The sequence below is a fragment of the Cricetulus griseus genome, chromosome 7 (assembly GCF_003668045.3).
Source record: "Cricetulus griseus strain 17A/GY chromosome 7, alternate assembly CriGri-PICRH-1.0, whole genome shotgun sequence".
NCBI lineage: Eukaryota > Metazoa > Chordata > Mammalia > Rodentia > Cricetidae > Cricetulus > Cricetulus griseus.
The window spans coordinates 75,667,122-75,687,014 of record NC_048600.1 but is presented as its reverse complement, the minus strand read 5'-3'; the positions used below and the strand labels follow the sequence as shown (position 1 = coordinate 75,687,014).

General features: G+C 50.2%; 1 protein-coding gene across 1 annotated transcript in view; it reads right to left on the bottom strand.

Annotated features, from left to right (window-relative positions):
• The window catches only part of LOC100750533 (GRB2 related adaptor protein), a 33,246-nt gene that overhangs the window by 4,069 nt on the left and 9,284 nt on the right, over positions 1–19,893 (bottom strand). The window contains exons 2-4 of the mRNA XM_027427236.2: positions 15,948–16,142; positions 9,105–9,202; positions 4,796–4,918 (exon numbers count right to left, since the gene is read on the bottom strand). Of these exons, the coding sequence (XP_027283037.1) occupies positions 4,796–4,918; positions 9,105–9,202; positions 15,948–16,025 (299 nt within the window). The 5' untranslated portion in view covers positions 16,026–16,142. The remainder of the gene's footprint in view (positions 1–4,795; positions 4,919–9,104; positions 9,203–15,947; positions 16,143–19,893) is intronic.

Below are 19,893 nucleotides of genomic sequence, written 5' to 3'. Positions count from 1 at the left end.
CGGGGACGCTCCCTGCCCAGCCCTAACTAAAGTCTGGAGAGGGTGTCAGCTCACATCTGTAACCCCAGAGTCCAGTTTGAAGTCAACCTGGACTACATAAACAAATCTCTCTCTAAGCCTTGGCCTCCCAGTAGAAAAAAGTATTTCTGCATTCCCACTCATGTTCAAGTCTCTGATAAACTGCCCACCTCTGGAGAGCTAACCTCTCACGCCTCATCAGGGTCAGGGTTCAACTTGGGTCCCTATGTCCTTATGCAGCCTTATTGCTCACAAAACTCGCAAATTCTCATATACAGTCACCAACACCTAGGGATAGAGCTGCCCTGAGAGTCCCCACAGCCCACTTCAGCCTTCAGCCTTCACCACAGAGCCACCCTTGAGGACTTCTCGTACCACAGAGCCATCCTGGTGGCCCCTCACCACAGGCTTTGCTGAGGGCTTTTCCATGGGGGCTGTAGCCACCAGGTGACCTGGCCACAGGCCAGCCCCTACCAGCAGTTATAGCACTGCTATGCACCTTTGGAAGGACCAGTTTCCCCAAGAAGAAGCTTCTGTCAGGGATGCCACAACTCCCACACCTCAGACAAAACTGATAGCATAGTGTTCACAGAGACTAAGCTGTGGATGCCGAGGGTGAGCAAGGGACAGTGGGCCCCCTCTCTGGCCTCAGGTGTAGCTGCATGGGGAGAAATCACTGTGAACAGCAGAGTGACTTGGTGTGGCCAGGAGTGCAGGGACCCAGTAAGGCAAGATGGGGTGGGGCAGGGCAGGCTCCAGACTAAATCCTTGCTTTTCAGAAAGCAGCTCAGAGCCCCAGGCTTGGAGAATTTTGCAGAGGACTGCTTTTAGATCCCATGGGAGAGCTAGGGGACAGGGCATGGGGCCAGGAGTTCTAGAACTTTCCAACCTGGCAGCTGGGAAATTCTTAGGGCTGGGAAATGTGACAGTCCGGTCTGTATGTGACATGTCTTGTCCATTCAGCCACTTGACCTACAGCTTTTCCTGTTTCCCAGCTGAGGAGGGCTAGGCTGTCTGGAAGGGGGTCGGTCCCTCATGTCACTGTTCATCAGGACCCCACCCTGCTCCTGAGCCCCAGAGCTGGGTTCTGGAGAAGAGGTGGCATGGCCTGGTCTCTGGGGTTTGCAGTATTCCCTGGCACACTGTCTTGATCTCCACCTCTGTGGAGGTAGCTGCCTGTGTCCCTTGCTGGGCACCACTTTGTGACCCTGACCCCAACCCCCACAGAGACTGTGCTTTCAGAAAGCTCACAGTCTTAGTCTAGACAGTCTTGCTTGTCAAGTTTTTCCTGCCTAGTTGGAGCAGCAGTGGCAGCTGAGAGGGGAACTGAGGTTGGGTGGGCAGGAGCCCATGTTCCCCTGTTCCCAGTTGGGGCTCACCTGGGTCAGGTCTGGGCACTCACTGCTCTGTCCACTTGGGAACAAGGGAAGGTAGTGGAACATCCTCACTGCATCACACAGGGAGAAGAGGCCTCCTGGGTCTTTGTGTTTCAGGAAATGGTCTGTCAGGACACTGGAGGTCAGTAGCAAGTTTCTCACCCCTCCCAACATTGTTTTTGTTTTGTTTTGTTTTTTTACCTCCACACTGGGATCTACAGCCCTGCCTCATTTTCTTCAGGTGCCATTATTTGCTGGTCATGTGTTCGTCATCATTCTAGCAGGACACAGGTATGCAGGGGACAAGGGTCTTTGCCCTATTTAGTGGCCACCCCAGGAACAGGGCTTGGTTCACAGTAGGTGCTCAGTGTAGCACCAATCTCGTGATATAGACAAGTATATACTAACCCCAAGGTACCCCTGGTCAGAAAGGAAGCAAGACACCTTAACTGGGGACTATCTCCCATCATCTATGACAGAACAGTCCCCAGTGACCTGGATAGGAGTATGTGGGGGCAGTTAGGCAGACAGGTGCCAGCCAGTAGATTCAAGGGAGTCAGTTCTCTGAAACTAGCTGTGGCCATGGCCCTGCACAGCACCCAAGGCCCATAAAGCCACCTGTGACCAATTTATGTGCTTGGCATGAACTTGTGGGAGACCCATGCCAGGAACGGTGGACTGTCAGGTTGACCTCAGAGTCACAGGTGAGGTTGTGACCACCAAGAGAGGACCAGAGCTTGCCTGAAGTCCTACACCAGTCCCAGGCAAAGCCAGGCTGAGACCAGGGCTCCCAGCCTCTCCAACCAGTTTGTCTTCCGGGAAGCCTTGGCCATGCGCAATGGAGCCAGAAGCAGTCTCTGAGCAGGTGCCCCCCACCCCTTGTCCACCTCCGGCCGTTGTTGTGTAGTGTGCATCCAGAACACAGTTCTGTTTATACCAATATCTACTTTACAGACGGGGAAGCTGAGGCTCCCAGGATAACTTGCCTGGATTTCAGGGCTAGGAGGTGTCAGAATGGGGACTCACTCCCATTCTGGGATCCTTAACTACACATTGGTCTCAGGATCCCTGACCCAGTCTAGGAGGAATCAAGGGTGGAGATGGCCACCTGGTGGTCCAAGCTGGGGAAGCATTGGCAGGGCCTAACATGGGCACTTGGCCAGGAGTCCTTGGGAAGCAGGTGTGGTGTGTGCCAGGGTTTCTTTCAGCACCGCGCACTGGCCCAGCTCTCCTACTGGAAAACTGCCCCAGCGCATTGCCGTCTCTCCTTCCAGTCAGGAATGTTACCACCCAAATAGCCCTCATTGTACAATCTCTGGAAGGTCGCATATGCTGTTTCTTCTGCCTGACTCCCCCAGCCCCTGGCAGAGCTCACACACATGTTTTAGGCCTGGCTTTACTATCCCTTCCCCTCTTGGAGTGTGTCCTCTGTTTTTGGACTTCCTCCAGCACCTGCTCATGGAGGAAGTTCTGGGTCTATGTGTATCCCATCATACTCCCTGGCTTCTGCCTTTCTGCCTCTGTCCCAGGGTGGCTAGTCAGGGCCACTCTCCAAGATCTGCCAAGGCAGCCTGGGTCTCTGGGAAGCTCAAGATGGATGTGGCAGGACAGCTTCCTCTTTGCTCCTGCTCCAGGCTTAATCTGTGTCTGGGTGCCCCTGCTTGGCTAGATGACCTTGGGACTTGGGGTAGCTTTCAGGAGTTAACTGAGGTTGGGCTATCTGCCTGGTGGGTGTCATCCCTAGGAGACACTTCCTGCTGTGGCTTGCAGGGGAGTCAAGGGGCCGGGATATACAGGACAGCCTCAGGACCCCCCTGCACCAAGAGTGTCAGATGGGCAAGAAGGCTGGAGAAGGTGTGGGGGACCCTCCTGGCTGCCGCACAATTGGGGTGGCTGCTAAGCAGCTGCAGTAGACAGAACATGTGACACAGCCAGGCTGTGTCCCCAGGGCAGTAGCTTCCCCCTGTAGTGGGTTTTGCTGCTCTCACAGGCAATCAGAGCATAAGGGAGGGACCATAGCCCACAGGGCCTTCACATATTGCTATGATCCTTGGTAGGCCTATTGTGGAAAGCCACTGGCCCGAGGTCAAGCCTGGCCTGGGAGCAAGCATCCTTGAAGAGCCACACACAGGCCACACCTTCCTCTGTCCCTTTAGTACAGTAAGTAGCATGTCTCATTCCAGTACTCTAGGAGCAGCCAGGCAACGGAGCAGATCCTGTTGGTAGGCCTGCTGTCCTAAGCCATGTCACCTCTGAGACCTTGACACCCCTTCCTCCCCTAGCACACTATCTGCTGCTTGCTTCCGGCTGCCTCACCCCAAAAGTCCTTCCTTCTCACAGCCACCAGGGGGACCTGCTACAGATGGAACTTTTCCCACTCAAAATCCCTCAATGGCTCTGAGAGAAAACCCAGGCTGTGTACCTGCCCTCCGCCATGTGACCCCCTCTCTTTAAGTGTGAGCCAGGCCATGCCACTTGTTTCCGATCCTCCCATCACCTGGCTTCAGGGTTCTAGCACATCTCACGGTGGGGAGGGGGCGGAGGGGGGGTTTGCTCTGCAACTCTCTCTGCCTGAAAGCTTCCCCTGGGTACCAGACAGAAGAGTCCCTCCCAGCTCAGAGACCCCAGCAGTCTTCCCCGATTAACCTCCTGGTGCATGTGTTTCCTTGTTTCTGTCTCCACAGCGCTGCCACCTTTGTCCCCTTTGGTGTCGTTTCCCAGTTCCCAGCAAACCCGGCCCAACTTAGAAGTCAATAACCTGCCAGAGCTGGCAGCCAGGGGCTGACCCTGCTGCTCTCAGTCCTACTCTGCTATACCAGTCTGAAGAGCTACTGTGTTCATCTTAATAAGCCACATAGTTCCCAGTTCAGCAACCTTGCTTTAGCATCTAATGCCAGGCCCTATCCTAAAAGGTGTGAGTTCCTCTCTATGGAGTAAACACAACCTTCTGTTTTAAAAATGCTGACTCACTCATTCTTGCAATGACCTATTTTACCTATGAGGAAACAGACCCAGAGAGGTTAAATAACTGCTCCTATGCCACACAGCCACACAATGACAGTATCAGAATCAGAAAGTGTCTGGTCTCAAGGTCTGGCCTCTCAACAACATTGTCATAGAAGGGGAACCCTGTCAGAAACACTCTCTGAGCACCAGTCTGGGGCACCATTGGGCATCAGTCTTCCTCTAACCAAGGAGCCTCCACAGCTTGCATGCTGATCAGGCAAGAAGGTCTGGCCTTCCTTCTCAGACTGCCAGCTGAGGGTGCACCCCATCTGCTCTCGGCACTTCCTGGTGCTTTCCAGGGATCAGACCAGGCTTGCTGCTAAGTTCTTCCTTCACCCAGCCAGTGGCCCTGCTAGGCCTGCCCTCCTCTTGGACCCTCCCACCCAGGAGCTCACTTCACAGAGACGGAGAACTCGCCAGGGGAGCTCTCGCTCTCCCTGATCAGGAAGGCTCCTAAGTGGTTCCGTTTCATCAGAGTCTCTTCAGCAAGCTGCCGAGAAATCCGGCCCGAGTACCACCTGTGCAGAGAGGGGACAGTGTCAACAGGTATCTGTTAGCGCTGGGCAGGGCTGGCCCTCTGTCCCTGGTATCATTGTCTCATTATACACATGGGGAAATTGAGAAATGGGGAAGAAAATCAAGGTCACACAGCAGAGGCAAAAAAGAACTGAGACAACCTGTCCCTGCTGCCTCCTACCAGGCCAGACAAACCCACACCCAAGACAAACAAAAACCAGGCTCCAGTGCTTCGCCAGTCTGCACACCCCGGCCCTTTCCTCTTTAAGATTTATTATTATTATTATTATTATTATTATTATTATTATTATTATTATTATTTTAAAGTTATATGTAACACACACACACACACACACACACACACACACACACACACACACACATATATATATATGGAGGGGGTGTGCACATGAGTCCAGAAGAGGGTGTCAGATCCCCTGGAGCTGGAGTTACAGGCGATTGTGAACTGCCTGATGTAGGTGCTTAGAACCAAACATGGGTTTCTTGCAAGAGCAGTATGCACTCTTTTTTGTTGTTTTGTTCTGTTTTGTTTTTTGTTTTTTGAGACAGCCTTTCTCTGCGTTTCCTTGGCTGTCCTGGAACCAGCTCTGTAGACCAGGCTGGCCCTGAACTCACAGAGACCCACCTGCCTCTGCCTCCCAAGTGCTGGGGATTAAAGGCGTGTGCCACCAATGCCAGCCAGTATGCACTCTTAACCACTGAACTAGCCTTGATTTTTTTTTTTTTTTTTACATTAAGATTTATTTATTTCTTGCCGGGTGGTGGTGGTGGTGGCAGCGGCAGCGGCAGCAGCGCACTCCTTTAATTCCAGCACTCAAGAGACAGAGGCAAGCGGATCTCTATGAGTTAGAAGCCAGCCTGGTCTACAGAATGAGTTCCAGGACAGCCTCCAAAGCCAGAGAGAAACCCTGTCTCAAACCACCCCCGCCCCCCAAAAAAGATTTATTTATTTCTACATGGGCACACACATACGCAGGAATGTACATAACACACACACACACACACACACACACACACACACACACACACACACACACACACACACCAGAGACAACCAGTTCTCTCCAGCATTTGAGTCCTGGAGACTGAACTCAAGTTATGAGACTTGGCAGCAAGTGCCTTTAACTACTGAGGCATTTCACTGGCCAAGGACAGATATTAAAATGTTAAAAAGTGTAAAACTGTGCTAGGGTGTGGGTCAGTGGTGGAGTGCTGGCCTAGTGTGTGCTAGGCTCCATGTCTGTCCTCACACCACAAATAAATATGGATGACATCAATAATAGTGGCCTTCCTTCTTTCTGCCCCTCCCACATAGGAGCGGACTTGGTTCAGGATTGCACCTGTTAAGTCTTTGACTCTTGCAAGGCGGGGCAGGCTCTCCTGGGGTCCTTCCTGTCTGTTGGGCTGGCCAGCAGATTCCACAGCCTGTCCAGCCAGCTGCTCCCAGTTTACCGACCCCAGGGCATTGCATCAAATCCTGGGCTAGTGTGCTGAGATCCAGAGAGAGGATTCCCTGCGAAATGAGGAGTCCTCAGGAATGGGAGACTGCCTGCCATCCCTGACTGTGACTCCAAAACCCACACATTGGAACTGGGTTTCTATGATGACTATTCTTGGTTTTCAACTTGACTACATCTGGAATTAACTAAACAGAGGAAACACCTGTTAGGGATTTTTGCTTAATTTGAAGAAGGAAGATCTACTCTGATTTATATGCTGAGGTAGAAAGATAACACCTTTAGTCCAGACCTTTTGAGCTGGGAAGACCCACCTCTAATCTGGGCCATGCCTCTGCTGGAAGCCTATATAAGAACATGGAAGAAGGAACCTGTTGCTCTTTTCTTGCTTCACTGATATTAGAGCCTACTTTGGGAAGACAAATTAAGACATCCAGCCTGGTGAACTGAACAACTACTGGATTCTTGGATTTTCAATTCATAGCCAGCCATTATTGGACTAACTGAACCACAGCCTACAGCTTGTTCTAATAAATCATACAGATACACACATGTGTGCCTGTATACACACACACACACACACACACACACACACACACACACACACACACACTGAGGAAGGGAGAAAGAGATTTACAAGTTCTGTTACTCTAGAGAACCCTGACAAATATAGTCTCCAAGCAGCAGAGCTGAGAGGTGGGACCACTGGGGTGACAGGGTCATAGGACATGGGTCTAGTGAGCTGTGAGTTATGGAGGAAGGGGTTCCCTTGCTTGAAGGACAGGGAACCCCACCCCCACCCCCAAGTTCTAAAACTCAGGTCTCATCACTCCATTTTTTACTACATTATGTTGCTTCCTGTACTGACGAGGAAACTGAAACTCCGGGAGGGCTGGGGTCTCCTGAGAGGCTGCATAGCAAGTCTGAGGTTCACCACCCACCCCTCCACTCCCAGACACACAGCTGCTCTCACAGGCTTTCTGTCCCTCTCTGCAGTCATGAAGAGCCCCTACCATCTAGCTGCCATCCCAGCCTTCCTCTTGCCAGCTAAGTGATTCTGGACAAGGCACACAGTCTTTGTGTGCCTTTGCTGGTCTGTAAGACTATGTCAATAGTTCCTATTTAGGCAGTTGGGCAGCTGGAGGAACAGCTATCTGGAGGCATTCCAGCTGCCACTACAATAACATGGCTCATTCCTCACCTCCCACACATCTCTGGGACTGTCTCTGTCTTCCTTGGCAAATTTCTATTCTAACCTGAAGGCCCAGGGGGCCTATGCTTTTCCTGAGAGCCACTCCAACTCCACTGAGAGTACAGGGTCTGTGCCTCTGGGTCCAGAGGCAGAGGGAACCCTGGGGCTCTGGGAAACAGTGGGTCTGGCAAAGACCTTCTAGGATTAAAGTTCTCTCTACCCACCCTCACCTTCAGGGTCTTCACACCCAAGAAGGGATGTCCCCTACAGCTGTTTCTGGCTAGGGCAGGGTCTAAGATTACCAAACTGGGCCAGCTACTCAGCAGGCTCCTTAGGATCTGGCTAGCACCTGATCATGACCCTGCTTGGCATAAACACAGGTGGCCAGAATGTCCTCCAGGCTACCAGAAGCTTGGGTTCCTGGACTCTGAGTACCCCATTGGACCCTCCTTCTTCCTGGCCTCCATGACAGCCTGACCTAGGACTTCAGCCCTTGTAATCCCTCTCCTGGCCCTGCTTCAGGGCTGCTCAGCAGTTCAGAGTCTGCATACAGCCTGTCAACCTTTGCCTTAAGCCCTCCCTGAGGCCACCCAGATGACCACAGCCTTATCTTACTCATGCCCTAGACCTCTCCTGTCTAGCACCTGAGCTATGTGTTATATTTTTCTCTCTTCCCCTATGTCCGCCTTGGTGGGGAGGGGTGCACCTGGCAGGAAGGCCTGCAACCCAACAGAGTGGTTGGGGATGGGGACCCCAAACAGGGCCATGCTCGGTACAGGAAGCCGGAGGTGGCAGTGAGGGAGCAGCAGTTTTGGAAACAAGCAGAAAAAAGACAAAGAGGAAATACCCTTTGGGCCCCACCCTGCACCTCCTTCCCTTCCACCCAGACACACAGCACAGCTCCCACCTGCTAATTGAGCTCCCAGCATCCCAGCACCCCCATGGCTCCCTGCTCCCTTGGCTCAGCACCTGAGGCTCTTCTGCCAGTCCCCTGTACTAAAGGTTCTGCTCATTGTTCTCCTTGGCTCATTCTGGCTTCCTCCCACTTTCCATCTTCCCCTGAAAATGCCATAAGTCATTGCCTTTGTCTATACAGCCAACTCCGATACATCCCTCAGCATCTCACTCCTTGGCACCCCTTTGAGAGGTACCCTGATGCTGCCTGCCAACCCACATATACTTTCTGTGCCCTGTGTCTCCCAACTCCCTGGAACCAAACCAATGACCCAGATGCCACTTAAGGTATATCCAATTGGTGATCAGGGACTTTTTAGCTACTCAGACATTCTGAGAGCAATGCTCAATGCCACCTCCTAAGAACTGACCTAGGTCCCAGTCCCAAGACATCTGGGCCACAATGTACTGTAACTCTAGCCTCCCCAAGTCCTAGACTGATCAGCCAGTGTCCCTCTCCTTGGACTGTGCTGTACCCAGGGCCATCCCAAGCAGCTTGGCTCTGACAGGGCAAGGTGGGGTTGCATAGCCTTCAGGTAGATGGTGGCAGTGGTGACTACTCACGGGTGTGGCTTTACACGGATGTAGTTCTTGGGAACAAAACCTTCAGCTCCTCGGAGCTCTGCCTTGTACCAGTTCTGGTCATCTTCCATGTTCAGGATCTGTAGGCAGAAGCAACATGGCCACTTAGCCACCTGCCGAGGTCTTGCTGTATGCAGCAGTTCCCAGGCCTTTCACAGAGAGCAGAGCCCTGGATGAGGACCTGTTACATCCCACAGGCCAAGGCAGCCTACAGGCAGATGGTCATCCTTGGGAGGCCTGTGCCTCCCGGTGAGGCAACTAACCCATGCAGGTTTGTGGTTATGGAATAGGGCATTGCGGCTTCTATGCTCTTCCATCTTGGCCCACCAGAGGCCTCAGGGAAAGGGAGTAGTAGACTTGTGATCCTTAGCTCTTTTGATTGCAGGAGCCCAGAGCAGCCAATCAATGACCACTGAGATGTGACATGAAGTTGGAGGCCCCCAAATGAGTTGGCAAGCCCCAACAGATGGCTATTTTGGGTCACATGTATCTAGTGTTTGGGATGACAGTGAGAGTCAGGAATAGGGGAAAAAGCAAAAGAGCCGGTGTTCTGATAAAGCCCTGTCACCCCAGGTGGACTAGCCAGAGCTGGATAGAGAGTCACTGGGTAAACAACTGAAGGATGGAAATTGGGCCTAGGGAGGGGACAGCACACTTCGCCAGTGGGTACATTTGTCCCGTGTCACCCCAATTCTCAAGCAACCTGAAGAAGTTGACATCACCAAGTGCTGTTTCACAGACAGGCTTAGAGAAGGAGTGAACTTGGCCAATGCAGCACAGCAAACAGTTGGCCTGGGGCTTTGGAAATGCTGGTCTTGGGGGCCTTGGCCCACTACTGGCTTTCACCCGACTCTACTCCTACTTTGTACTCGAGCCAAAACTGAGGCCCCTCTCTGGCTAGGAACTGCTGCAAAGCTGGATCCCCCATACCAGAATGATAGAAACAGGGACACAGACATGTTTAAGTATGATCCACCTGAAAGGATGGGCTTGTGCTTAGGCCCCCCCATCCCCAAGGCACTGGAGCCAAGCTGAGCTCTTTCTTCCTTTCTTCCTGGCCTGAACCAGGTCAGCAGCAGTGGACAGACAGAAGCAGGTAGCTGGCTCAGAACCACTTTCATTCAAAATGAAACAAAATTTCCCAGATGTGGCCACAGCTTGAGATAGAAGTCCTAGCCAATGCTCTTGAGCTCTGGTCACTTCTGCTATCTCTAGAGTTTTGGCTTCAGCATCCTTGTCTGTTAAATGGGTATAGATTTGGCCAACACCATACAATGTCTTATGATGTAGTACTATGTAGCCACTGTGTCTGTTACCCCTGCTGTCCTGCTTGTAACCATCTCTTTATAGAGACCAGGGATGCTTCTGTGCTTACCTTGCTGAATTCTTGATGGAGCCCCAGACCTTTGGAGCTTTGGAAATTCCCCCGGAGAACACACTTCAGGGTACTACTGCTTCCTAGTTCAAGCACAGAGCCTGTCTGCCCCACCCCTGGCCCTAACTGCTGCAGGTCTTCCTTACTGTCCCCAGACAGTAAGGGGCCTAAGCACAAGCCCATCCTTCCTTACTGCAGTCACTGACAGCTTTCTGATGAGCACCTACTGGGTGCAGACAGCAGAAGGAGTCCTAGAGATGCAGTAAGCAATAGGAGCTTGTGCCCCAGGGGCAGTAATGCTGTGAAGAAGCAAAAAGATAAAGGAGCAGCAGCTTCATGCAGTGGGAGTGCTGTGGGAACTGTTGTTTGGACAAGGAGCTGCCAAAGGGACACACAGAGTGGCACTCAAAGGCCTCTCCAGAGATGCCCCAGTTTATAAGAAGGAACCAGCTAATTTGGTGGTCCATGCTTGCCACCCTAGCACTTAGAAGGCTAAGGTGGGAGGATTGCAGAGTTCTAAGCCTGTTTGGGCTATATAGTAAGACCATGTTTTTGTAGTTCTCCACCCCCCAACGGCAACAACAACAAAATAAAGGAGGGGGGGAGAAAAAGAAACCAATGGTGAAAAGATAGAGGGAATAGGGGAATAGACAGAACACAGGCTCTGAGATGAGCCCAACTTTGTCCCCTTAAAAGGAGGCTAGTGTGTCTGGCTGTGGCAAAATGCAGGGAGAACAGCATGTACTGAAAAGCACTGCACTAGCTCCATGACCAGAGAAGAGGAGCTGGGGACAGGGAGAGATGCTCAGATTCAGCAGGGTAGGAGTCCAGAGTTGGAAGGACTCAGGGCCAGGCGCATGGGTGCTATCAGCTTCCCAGGGGATAGCAATCAGTCTGGTCTTTGGGGCAAGCTAATCATGGAGAGACTAGTGTGTGTGTGTGTGTGTGTGTGTGTGTGTGAGAGAGAGAGAGAGAGAGAGAGAGAGAGAGAGAGAGAGAGAGAGAGAGAAGTGCCATGTTCTTCCTCCAGCAAACAGTGACATGGTGCTGTCTACCTAGAAGCATTGCCAAAGAGGACCTTCATCCCTGGTAAGAGTCACTCAGGTGTCAGATGGTGGTGGTGCACACCTTTAATCCCAGCACTCAGGAGGTAGAGGCAGGCAGATCTCTGTGAGTTCGAGGCCAGCCTGGTCTACAAAGCTACACAGAAAAACCCTGTCTCAAAACACCCCACCCAAAAGAAAGAAAGAAAAGAAAAGAAGAGTCACTTAGGGCCACATGTCCTGAGTGAGACTACGGGCCATGGGGTTTCCACCTAGATTTTTTGAGCAGCACCTAGAGAGGAAGTTGTGTTTCACCTGCAAGCTTGGCATGACATGGTGACACCCATTAGAGCCCAATAGGGGTGGGGCTGGACACCAGCACACAGTGTAGTCCTGGCCAGACAGGAAGCGCAGCTGCTGTATACATGGTTGTAATGTTTTTAAGTTACAGACAGCAGAGGAAGCACTCTGGGGTCAAATTCAAAGCGATGCCAAAAAAAATCTGAGAATGAAGATACTGAGTAATGTTAAACGCGATATGTTAACAGGCTGAAATGAATAGGAAATCTAGATGTGTGGTGGTCAGTGTGCACATAGCAATCCAGTTCATCATAACCACAGATGGTGGCTGGTTGCACCAGTGAGGATGCAATGCACCCTTTTATCTGTGTGGTTTTCCTGCTAGTCTAAGACAGGCCTAAAGCATAGCTGGTGAAAATCAATGCAAAAAGGATTTCAGAAACAGCCCTGCAAGGACTCTGAAGTGGGACCCAGAGGTAGCTTGTTTGCCTAATATGCACAAATCCTGAGTGTATCCCTAGCTCTGCAAGAGAAAAGGGGGGCGGGCTGTAGTGCATGAGTCTCTATTCTAGCACTGAGGAGGTGGGGCAAGAGGATCACTGAAGGTTTGAGGCTAGCCTGGGCTACATAGTGAATTCAAGGCTGCCCGGGCTTCACAGGGAGACCTTGTCTCAAAAACAAGAAAGAGGGACAGGGTTGTTGCCAAGCTTGATGACCTAGGTTCAGTCCCTGGGACACACACGGTGGCAGGGGAGAACTGACTTCCAGTTGTTCTCTGACCTCTACAAGTGTACTGTGGCACCTGCACACACAACCCCCCCCCAACACGCACACAATAAATAAGTACAATTTTACAAAAAGGAAGAAAACGAGCAAATAAACAAAAATAATGTGACTTTGTACTGGAACAGTCCTGGCAACTCTGCACCCTAGTGATTTCCTGTGCTCTGGGCAGGGAAGGACAGGTCTCTGCCTAATCCTAACCCTGCACCCGGCTGGCGGCTGGCTCCGAATTCTTACATGAGTGGTGGGGCTACACCCTCAGCCTCCCGAGTGCTGGGATCACTGGCTGTGCCACCACACCCACTCACGTTTACTTCTGTATCTAATTTGTGCTGTGTCCACCACCAGAGCACCAGTTGCCTGAACACAGCAACCCTGCCTGCCTGGCTGCATGCTTTCTGAAGATTAGCTGGACCCTAGGCTAGTACCTAGGATCTGCCAGTTGCCCCAGAGTCCTGACTGATAGAAGAAAGGTCTCTGTCTGGTTATAAAGGGCATTTCTGGGCCCTACAACAGATTATTTTATTTTTTATTTATTCATTTTGAAACAGGACTCTCAGTGCTATCCAGGTAAACTCCTAGGCTCAATCAAAATCCTCCTGCCTTAACACTACTTTTAAGTGCCACCAGACCAAGTGATTTTTCGAGACAGGGTTTCTCTGTGTAGCTTGGGAGCCTATCCTGGCACTCGCTCTGGAGACCAGGCTGGCCTCGAACTCACAGAGATCCACCTGCCTCTGCTTCCCAAGTGCTGGGATTAAAAGCGCGTGCCACCAATGCCCGGCCAAATTTAAAGCTTTTTATATGTTTCCCAGATGTCCATCTGTCACTTCACCTGTCTGTCACTCCACAAGGAAGTACACACCTCTCCACACTCTCAACAATTTAAGAGATTTGGTTTATTTGATTGGTTTTTTCAAAATGAAGTTTTTATTTTGTTATTGTTACTATTTCGGTTTTTCAAGACAGAGTTTCTCTGAATAGCTTTGGAGGCTGTCCGAGAACTCTCTCTGTAGACCAGGCTGGCCTCCTGCCTCTGCCTCCTGAGTGATGGGATTAAAGGTGTCACCACTGCCTGGCAAAAGAAAGTTTTTAAAGTAAAATCCTGGGTATGGTGGCGAACATGTTTAGTTACAGCACTCTGGAGGGAGAAGAAGCAAAGGAAGACATATCTCTGTGTGTTCCAGGACAGCCAGGGTGACATAGTGATATTCTGTCTCAAAATAATAAATCAATTAAAATACAGTGAAGTCATGCAGAATGGGCAGAGGCGCCAGCCATACAGCTTCTGTCATTCACGCATCTGGGCAGCTGCCTGCTCACATTGTTTCTCTGGCAAGTTTCTGTTTGTGTCCCTTGTCTGTTTCCCCACTTGTGGTGTGGGGTCAAATGCCTTTAAGTCCAGCAATGGAGAGACAGAGGCAGGCTGATATCTGAGTTCAAGGCCCACCTGGTCTACATAGTGAATTCCAGAACAGCCAGAGCTATATAGTGAGACCCTGTCTCAAAACAAGACAAAAGAGCTCTTTATAAATTACTGTCGTTTTGGTCACGAATTTTTTTCTTTGTCTGAGCTACCTTTGTGTCTCCGGCTCACCCAACAGGCCAGGACTCCTCCCGTCCCTCTCATACTTTTGTCAGACTCTTCAAACAGGTCAAGGTCCTGCCTCCTCAGGGATTTTGTCTGGGCTGGGTGCTCTCTCTTCCCCAGGCTCTTTCTATGCCCAGGTTTCCACACCTCTTTTGAGAAGTTGCTCTGTCTTCCCCGCCTATAGCAACCCTCCCAACCCCCAGCCTCCTGCCTCCCTGCCTGTGTCCTTGCTTGGCTAAGTAGCCCAGTGCTTGTCAAATCAATAAAGGGGGAGGCAGCTCCCCTAGGTCTGCTGACTGCCCATAGCCCCACCCCCACCCCCAGCTTGCCATAAGTCTCTTCTGCTTTCCTTCCACCCCTTCACTGAAAGCCAACTGTGCAAGCTGCTTCTGCCTTGGGCTTCCAGGTCCCCATTCTCATGGGCTTCTAATGGGTAGATGGACTTCCCTTCTCCCCACCCCCCTACCTCCCATCCCTGTGTCTCAGTAGACTCTTCGCAAAGTGATTCCTGCTCATCTTGGGAGTCTGTGAAGCAGGAGGCTGTCAGTCTTCATAGAGTTACTCTGGGGACCTCTGAGCCGGGGCCAGAGTCTTCTACACATTCCGACTTCCCGTAGGCCAGCTACCCTTCAGCCTCAAGTGTGTGTGAGGATATACCCTGGGCTGGTCTCCAGAGTAGCCAAGGCCTCTGAAGTAAAGTTAGATCCCCACAGAGTCCCCCCATGCCCCTGACACCACCTCCAGGCACTTCCCAAGCCAAAGTGATTGAGTGTGCTCAGGACCCAGGGCCAACAGCATAGGCAGATACAGATGCCAGCACCTTGCCTTGATGAAGGCGATGTCACAAATATATGTGTCTTCTTTACACCCATACCAACCTTAGAACTTCCACTTAGAGTTTCAGACACCCAAGGGACTGAACTAAGGCTCAAGAGTTAAAGCAATGGAGGTTGAGACTCCAGTTTACACTAACACATGCAGATACCTCCCCATGCCTCGCTTCACTGCAGCCAGGCAATGGTCTTCCACACCCAGGAACTCTACACTGAGCCTGGGGTCCATGCAAAACATGGCTTCAAAGAGGTTGTCCCCATGCTACTAGCATTCTAGTGCTCCTGTTCTAGCATGACCACTCCTCAAATTTTGACTGTGGCCCCTGGGCTCTCCCATCATATGCAAAAGCCTACGGAAGGGCATTCCCACTAGAAGTTTCACACACTCATCTATCTAATGACTTGGAAGGGCACCATTTCGATCCAGAGGGGCCCAGGTGAGAGCAAATGAAGTATATTATTCTGTTTTCCCTTTCCCTACATTACTGCTGGACACTTAAATCCCAGCTATCTTAGCCCCATTAGGTTAGGATGTCTGCTTATTCTAGACCACCTTTCTCTCTCTCTCTCTCTCTCTCTCTCTCTCTCTCTCTCTCTCTCTCTCTCTCTCTCTCTCTCTCACACACACACACACACACACACACACACACCATACCTAGAAAACGGGAATTGAACGAAGTCCTGCCAGACACTGTGGCAGTAGCTGCCTCAAACTCACATGACCCCAAAGAAAGGATCACCAGTACTATTCCCGTTTCCTAGATGGGGAAACTGAAGTAAGACAGAGGTGGCTAAACTGAGTCTGTCACTCACAGCCCAGATTACCAGGGCTCTCCTGGTCCCTGATTCCAACCCCACCACCCCTGTTAGCCCACTCAGCCCGGCTCCAGCCCTCTGTACCTTGAGTGTGTCCCCCTTGTTGAAGGCCAGCTCATCACTCTCTGTGGCCTGGAAGCTGTACAGGGCCACGGACTCCATCCCACTGTCCCTGGGCTTCAGCTGAGGACCTAGCAGACACTTCCTGCTTCCTGTGGTTGAGGACCACTTCCTTTGTTTTGAGTATTTGTTCTTTTGAAGCTGGAGCCGGAAACTGCCCTTGAGGGGGGAGAAACAGGAAGCAGAGACCTGTCACCCATGTCACAGCTCAGGGAGGGTGTGCTCACATACCTACTTTGGCTGTGGGGGAGTCCCAGTGTCTCCACTATGGGTGGTGCAGAACTGCCTCGTGCCTGGGCTCTGTCACCCAGTCTCCACATTTCTTACTTTTGTCTTATATAGGGTTTCTATGGCTGTGATAAATACCATGACCAAGAGCAACTTGGGAGGAAAGGGATTGTTTGGCTTACAGGTCATATAGTCCATCATGGAAGCCAATGCAGGAACTGAAGCAGAGACCATGGAGGAATACTACTTACTGGCTTGCTTCCCATGGTCTGCTCAGCCCACTTTCTTACACAATGGGCACCCAGAATCACCTGCCCAGGGGAAACACTGCCCACAGTGAACTAGACTCTCCCACATTAATCATTAATCAAGAAAATGCTCCACAGACTTGTCTATAGGCCAATTTCTCAACTTCAGTTGCCTCTTCCCAGATGACCTTGACTTATGTCAAGCTGACAAAAAAAAAAAAAAAATCTAACCAGAACATGACTGATACTTCTAGAGATTCCTAAGCACCTGCCATGTCAAACCCAAGTTCCAGCCCCTGTTCAAGACCCGCCCAACCATCTCCTCTCACCCACTCTACACAGCTCCCACGTGTACCCTCTGTTTTTTGTTTTGTTTTTTAATTTGTTTGTTTGCTTGGTTGGTTGGTTTTTGGAGACAGAGTTTCTCTGTGTAGCTTTGGAAATGTCCTGGCACTCTGTAGACCAGACTGGCCTCTGTTTCCCAAGCGCTAGGATTAAAGGTGTGTACCACCACTGCCCACGTGTGTCCTCTTATTCCCTCCACTGTGAACAAACAACAGGCTCAAGTCACTGTGGAGGGCACACCACCTTTTCCTTCTTGCCACCCCTTGTCTTCCTTCTGCTCCAGGAAACTCCTATTCACCTATCAAAACCTCACTTAAAAGGCCCCTGTTCTGCTTTAAATATTTGGTACCACCTGAGCTACATGGAGACTATGGTCTGCAAGAATATAACTAAACCTCTTTGGTGAGACAGTTAAGGGCCATGACATTGGTGCGGACAGCAGTTTCGTGAGTATCAGAGGATAGATTCTAACTATGTGGAGAAACACAGCTGTGTGTTTGGAACCAGAGTTCTCCATGGGAACCACAGTGAACCAGTATTCTCCAAACACACAAGAACAGCAACAGAGAACCCAGGCTATGGGATGGGAACTGGATGGATCTAAATGAGGCCAGATTTTGTTGTTGTTGTTGTTGTTGTTGTTGTTTTGGTATGATTGGGCAAGGGCACTGGCTACTCTTCCAGAGGACCAGAGTTTGATTCCCAGGATCTACATAGTGGTTCACAGGCATCTGTGACTCCAGTTCCAGAGGGTCTGTCACCCTCTTCTGGCTTCTGTGAGCATCAAGAACAGATATACATGCAATGAAAGCACTCATAAACACACACAAAAAAAATAAATCTTGAGAAAGAAAGGTAAACTTTTTTTTTCATCTAGGGTCTCACTATCAGCCCTGCCTGTCTTGGAACTCTGTGTAGACCAGAATGACCTACAACTCAGAGATCCATCTGCCTCTGCCTCCCCAGCACTGGGATTAAAAGGCTCGCACCATCATGCCAGGTGAGAAAGGTATTTTCCTAGCCTGGCACAGTAGCATTCAGGAGGCAGAGGCAAGAGGCTCTTGAGACATGGGCCAGCCTGAGCTACACAGAAAGAGTCTATCTAAAAAGACGTTTTCCTCTTCACTGTATGGGAGTTTGGCTCTCAGCTGCATGTTCTTGTCAGTGATTATAATCATTACTGTCATTATCTATGTGGTGCTCAACTTGGCTCTCATTTGGACTACAGTGGGCTCAGCTCCATATCCTCTTAGTTCTGTGGACATGTCCTGATCAATCATCAATGTTTTAGCAGACAGAGATGGTGTGTGTGTGTGTGTGTGTGTGTGTGTGTGTGTGTGTGTGTGTGTAATTTTTTAAAGCAAGGCTCTCTATGTGTCCCTGACTGTCCTAGACTCACTGTGTAGACCAAAATGGCCTTGAATTCAGAGATCCATACCTGCCTCTTTCTCTAAAGTGCTGGGATTAAAGTTGAGCTCCATTATACCTAGCCATGATTTGATATTCTTTTAAAGAACACGTCTAAAATTTAATTAGTTCTTTCATTCAGAATGCAAACAACTATGCATCACGGTGGCATTGCCTAATAAAGCACATGACAGATAATTCTCACCCCTCCTTTATCTCCACCCTCCCCCTCTTCTCCAGTCCCCACCCCTGCTTTCTGCTTTCATGTCCCATGCCCCCTTCCTCAGAACCTCTTTTTACTCTCTCTTAATCTCCTTTCTAGTGTTCCACCCACATTTACCCTTCTTCCCGCACAAGTGTACATTACAAACCAACATCCACGTATGAAAAAGAAGGAGGCCTTTTCTTTCCAGGCTTGGACCACATTGTTTAATAGAATACTTTCCAGCTCCACCCATTTTCCTGAAGTTTTCACTTTTCTTTGCAGCTGAACAGGTTTCCACTGTGGATGCACCACCTTGTCCCGATGCAGGTGTCAGTTGACGGACGCCTGGGCTGAAAGCGTCTCCTAGCTACTGTGTTACAGCAGCAATGATCGTGGATATGCAAGTGTCTCTGTGGTAGGCTGCAGTCCTTTGGGTACATGCCTTGGGATGTTATAGTTAGGTCATATGGTAGTTCGAATCTTAGCTTCGAAACCTCCATACTGGTTTTCTTAGTGGCCATACCAGTTTATACTCCCACGAGCAGTGAATAGGGATTCCCCTTTCCCCATATCCGTGCCAGTATTTGTTATCAGGTTCCTTGATGGTGACCATTATGGTGATGAAAGTTAGCAAAGAAGTTTTAGTATTTTTTGTAAGCATTGAACAACTTTTGTTGTTGTTTTGTTTTGTTTTTTCAAGACAGAGTCTTACTGTGTAGCTATGGCTGTCCTGGAACTCACTATGTAGACCAGGTCTCCAACTCACAGAGATCCACCTGCCTCTTCCTCCCAAGTCCTGGTATTAAAGGTGTGTACCACTATGCCTTGATAAAATCTTTTATTTATTGATTTTTTGTAGCTTTTTCAAGATGGGATTTCTCTGTGTAACCTTGGCTGTCCTAAAACTCACTTTGTAGACCAAGCTGATTTCAAACTCAGAAATCTGCTTGCCTCTTATTTTTAAAAAAAAATGTTTATTGGCCATTTGTGTATCTTCTTTGTATGATAGGATAGACAAATAAACATCCTTATGGCAAGCGATGGAAACTACCTCCCCCAACCAGCAACCAGATGCCAGCAGGGCACACCTCCTTGCAGAGGAAGGCAGTTAACCCACCATGGGACCACTGCACCCTGGCAGCAGGAGTCACCCTGTTCAGCACTCACTGGTCCTTCCTTCCTTCCTTCCTTCCTTCCTTCCTTCCTTCCTTCCTTTCTTTCTTTCTTTCTTTCTTTCTTCCTTCGTTTTTTTCTTTTTTGTTTGTTTTGGGGTTTTGTTTGTTTGTTTTGTTTTTTCTAGACAAGGTTTCTCTAGTAGCCCTGGCTGTACTGGTACTCACTCTGTAGACCAGGCTGGCTTCAAACTCAAAGATCCTCTTGCCTCTGCCTCCCGAGTGCTGGGTTAAAGGTGCATGCCACCACTGCCTGGCCACTTATGGGTTCTTACTTACAGCTAGACATTGCAGCTTTCCTCTAG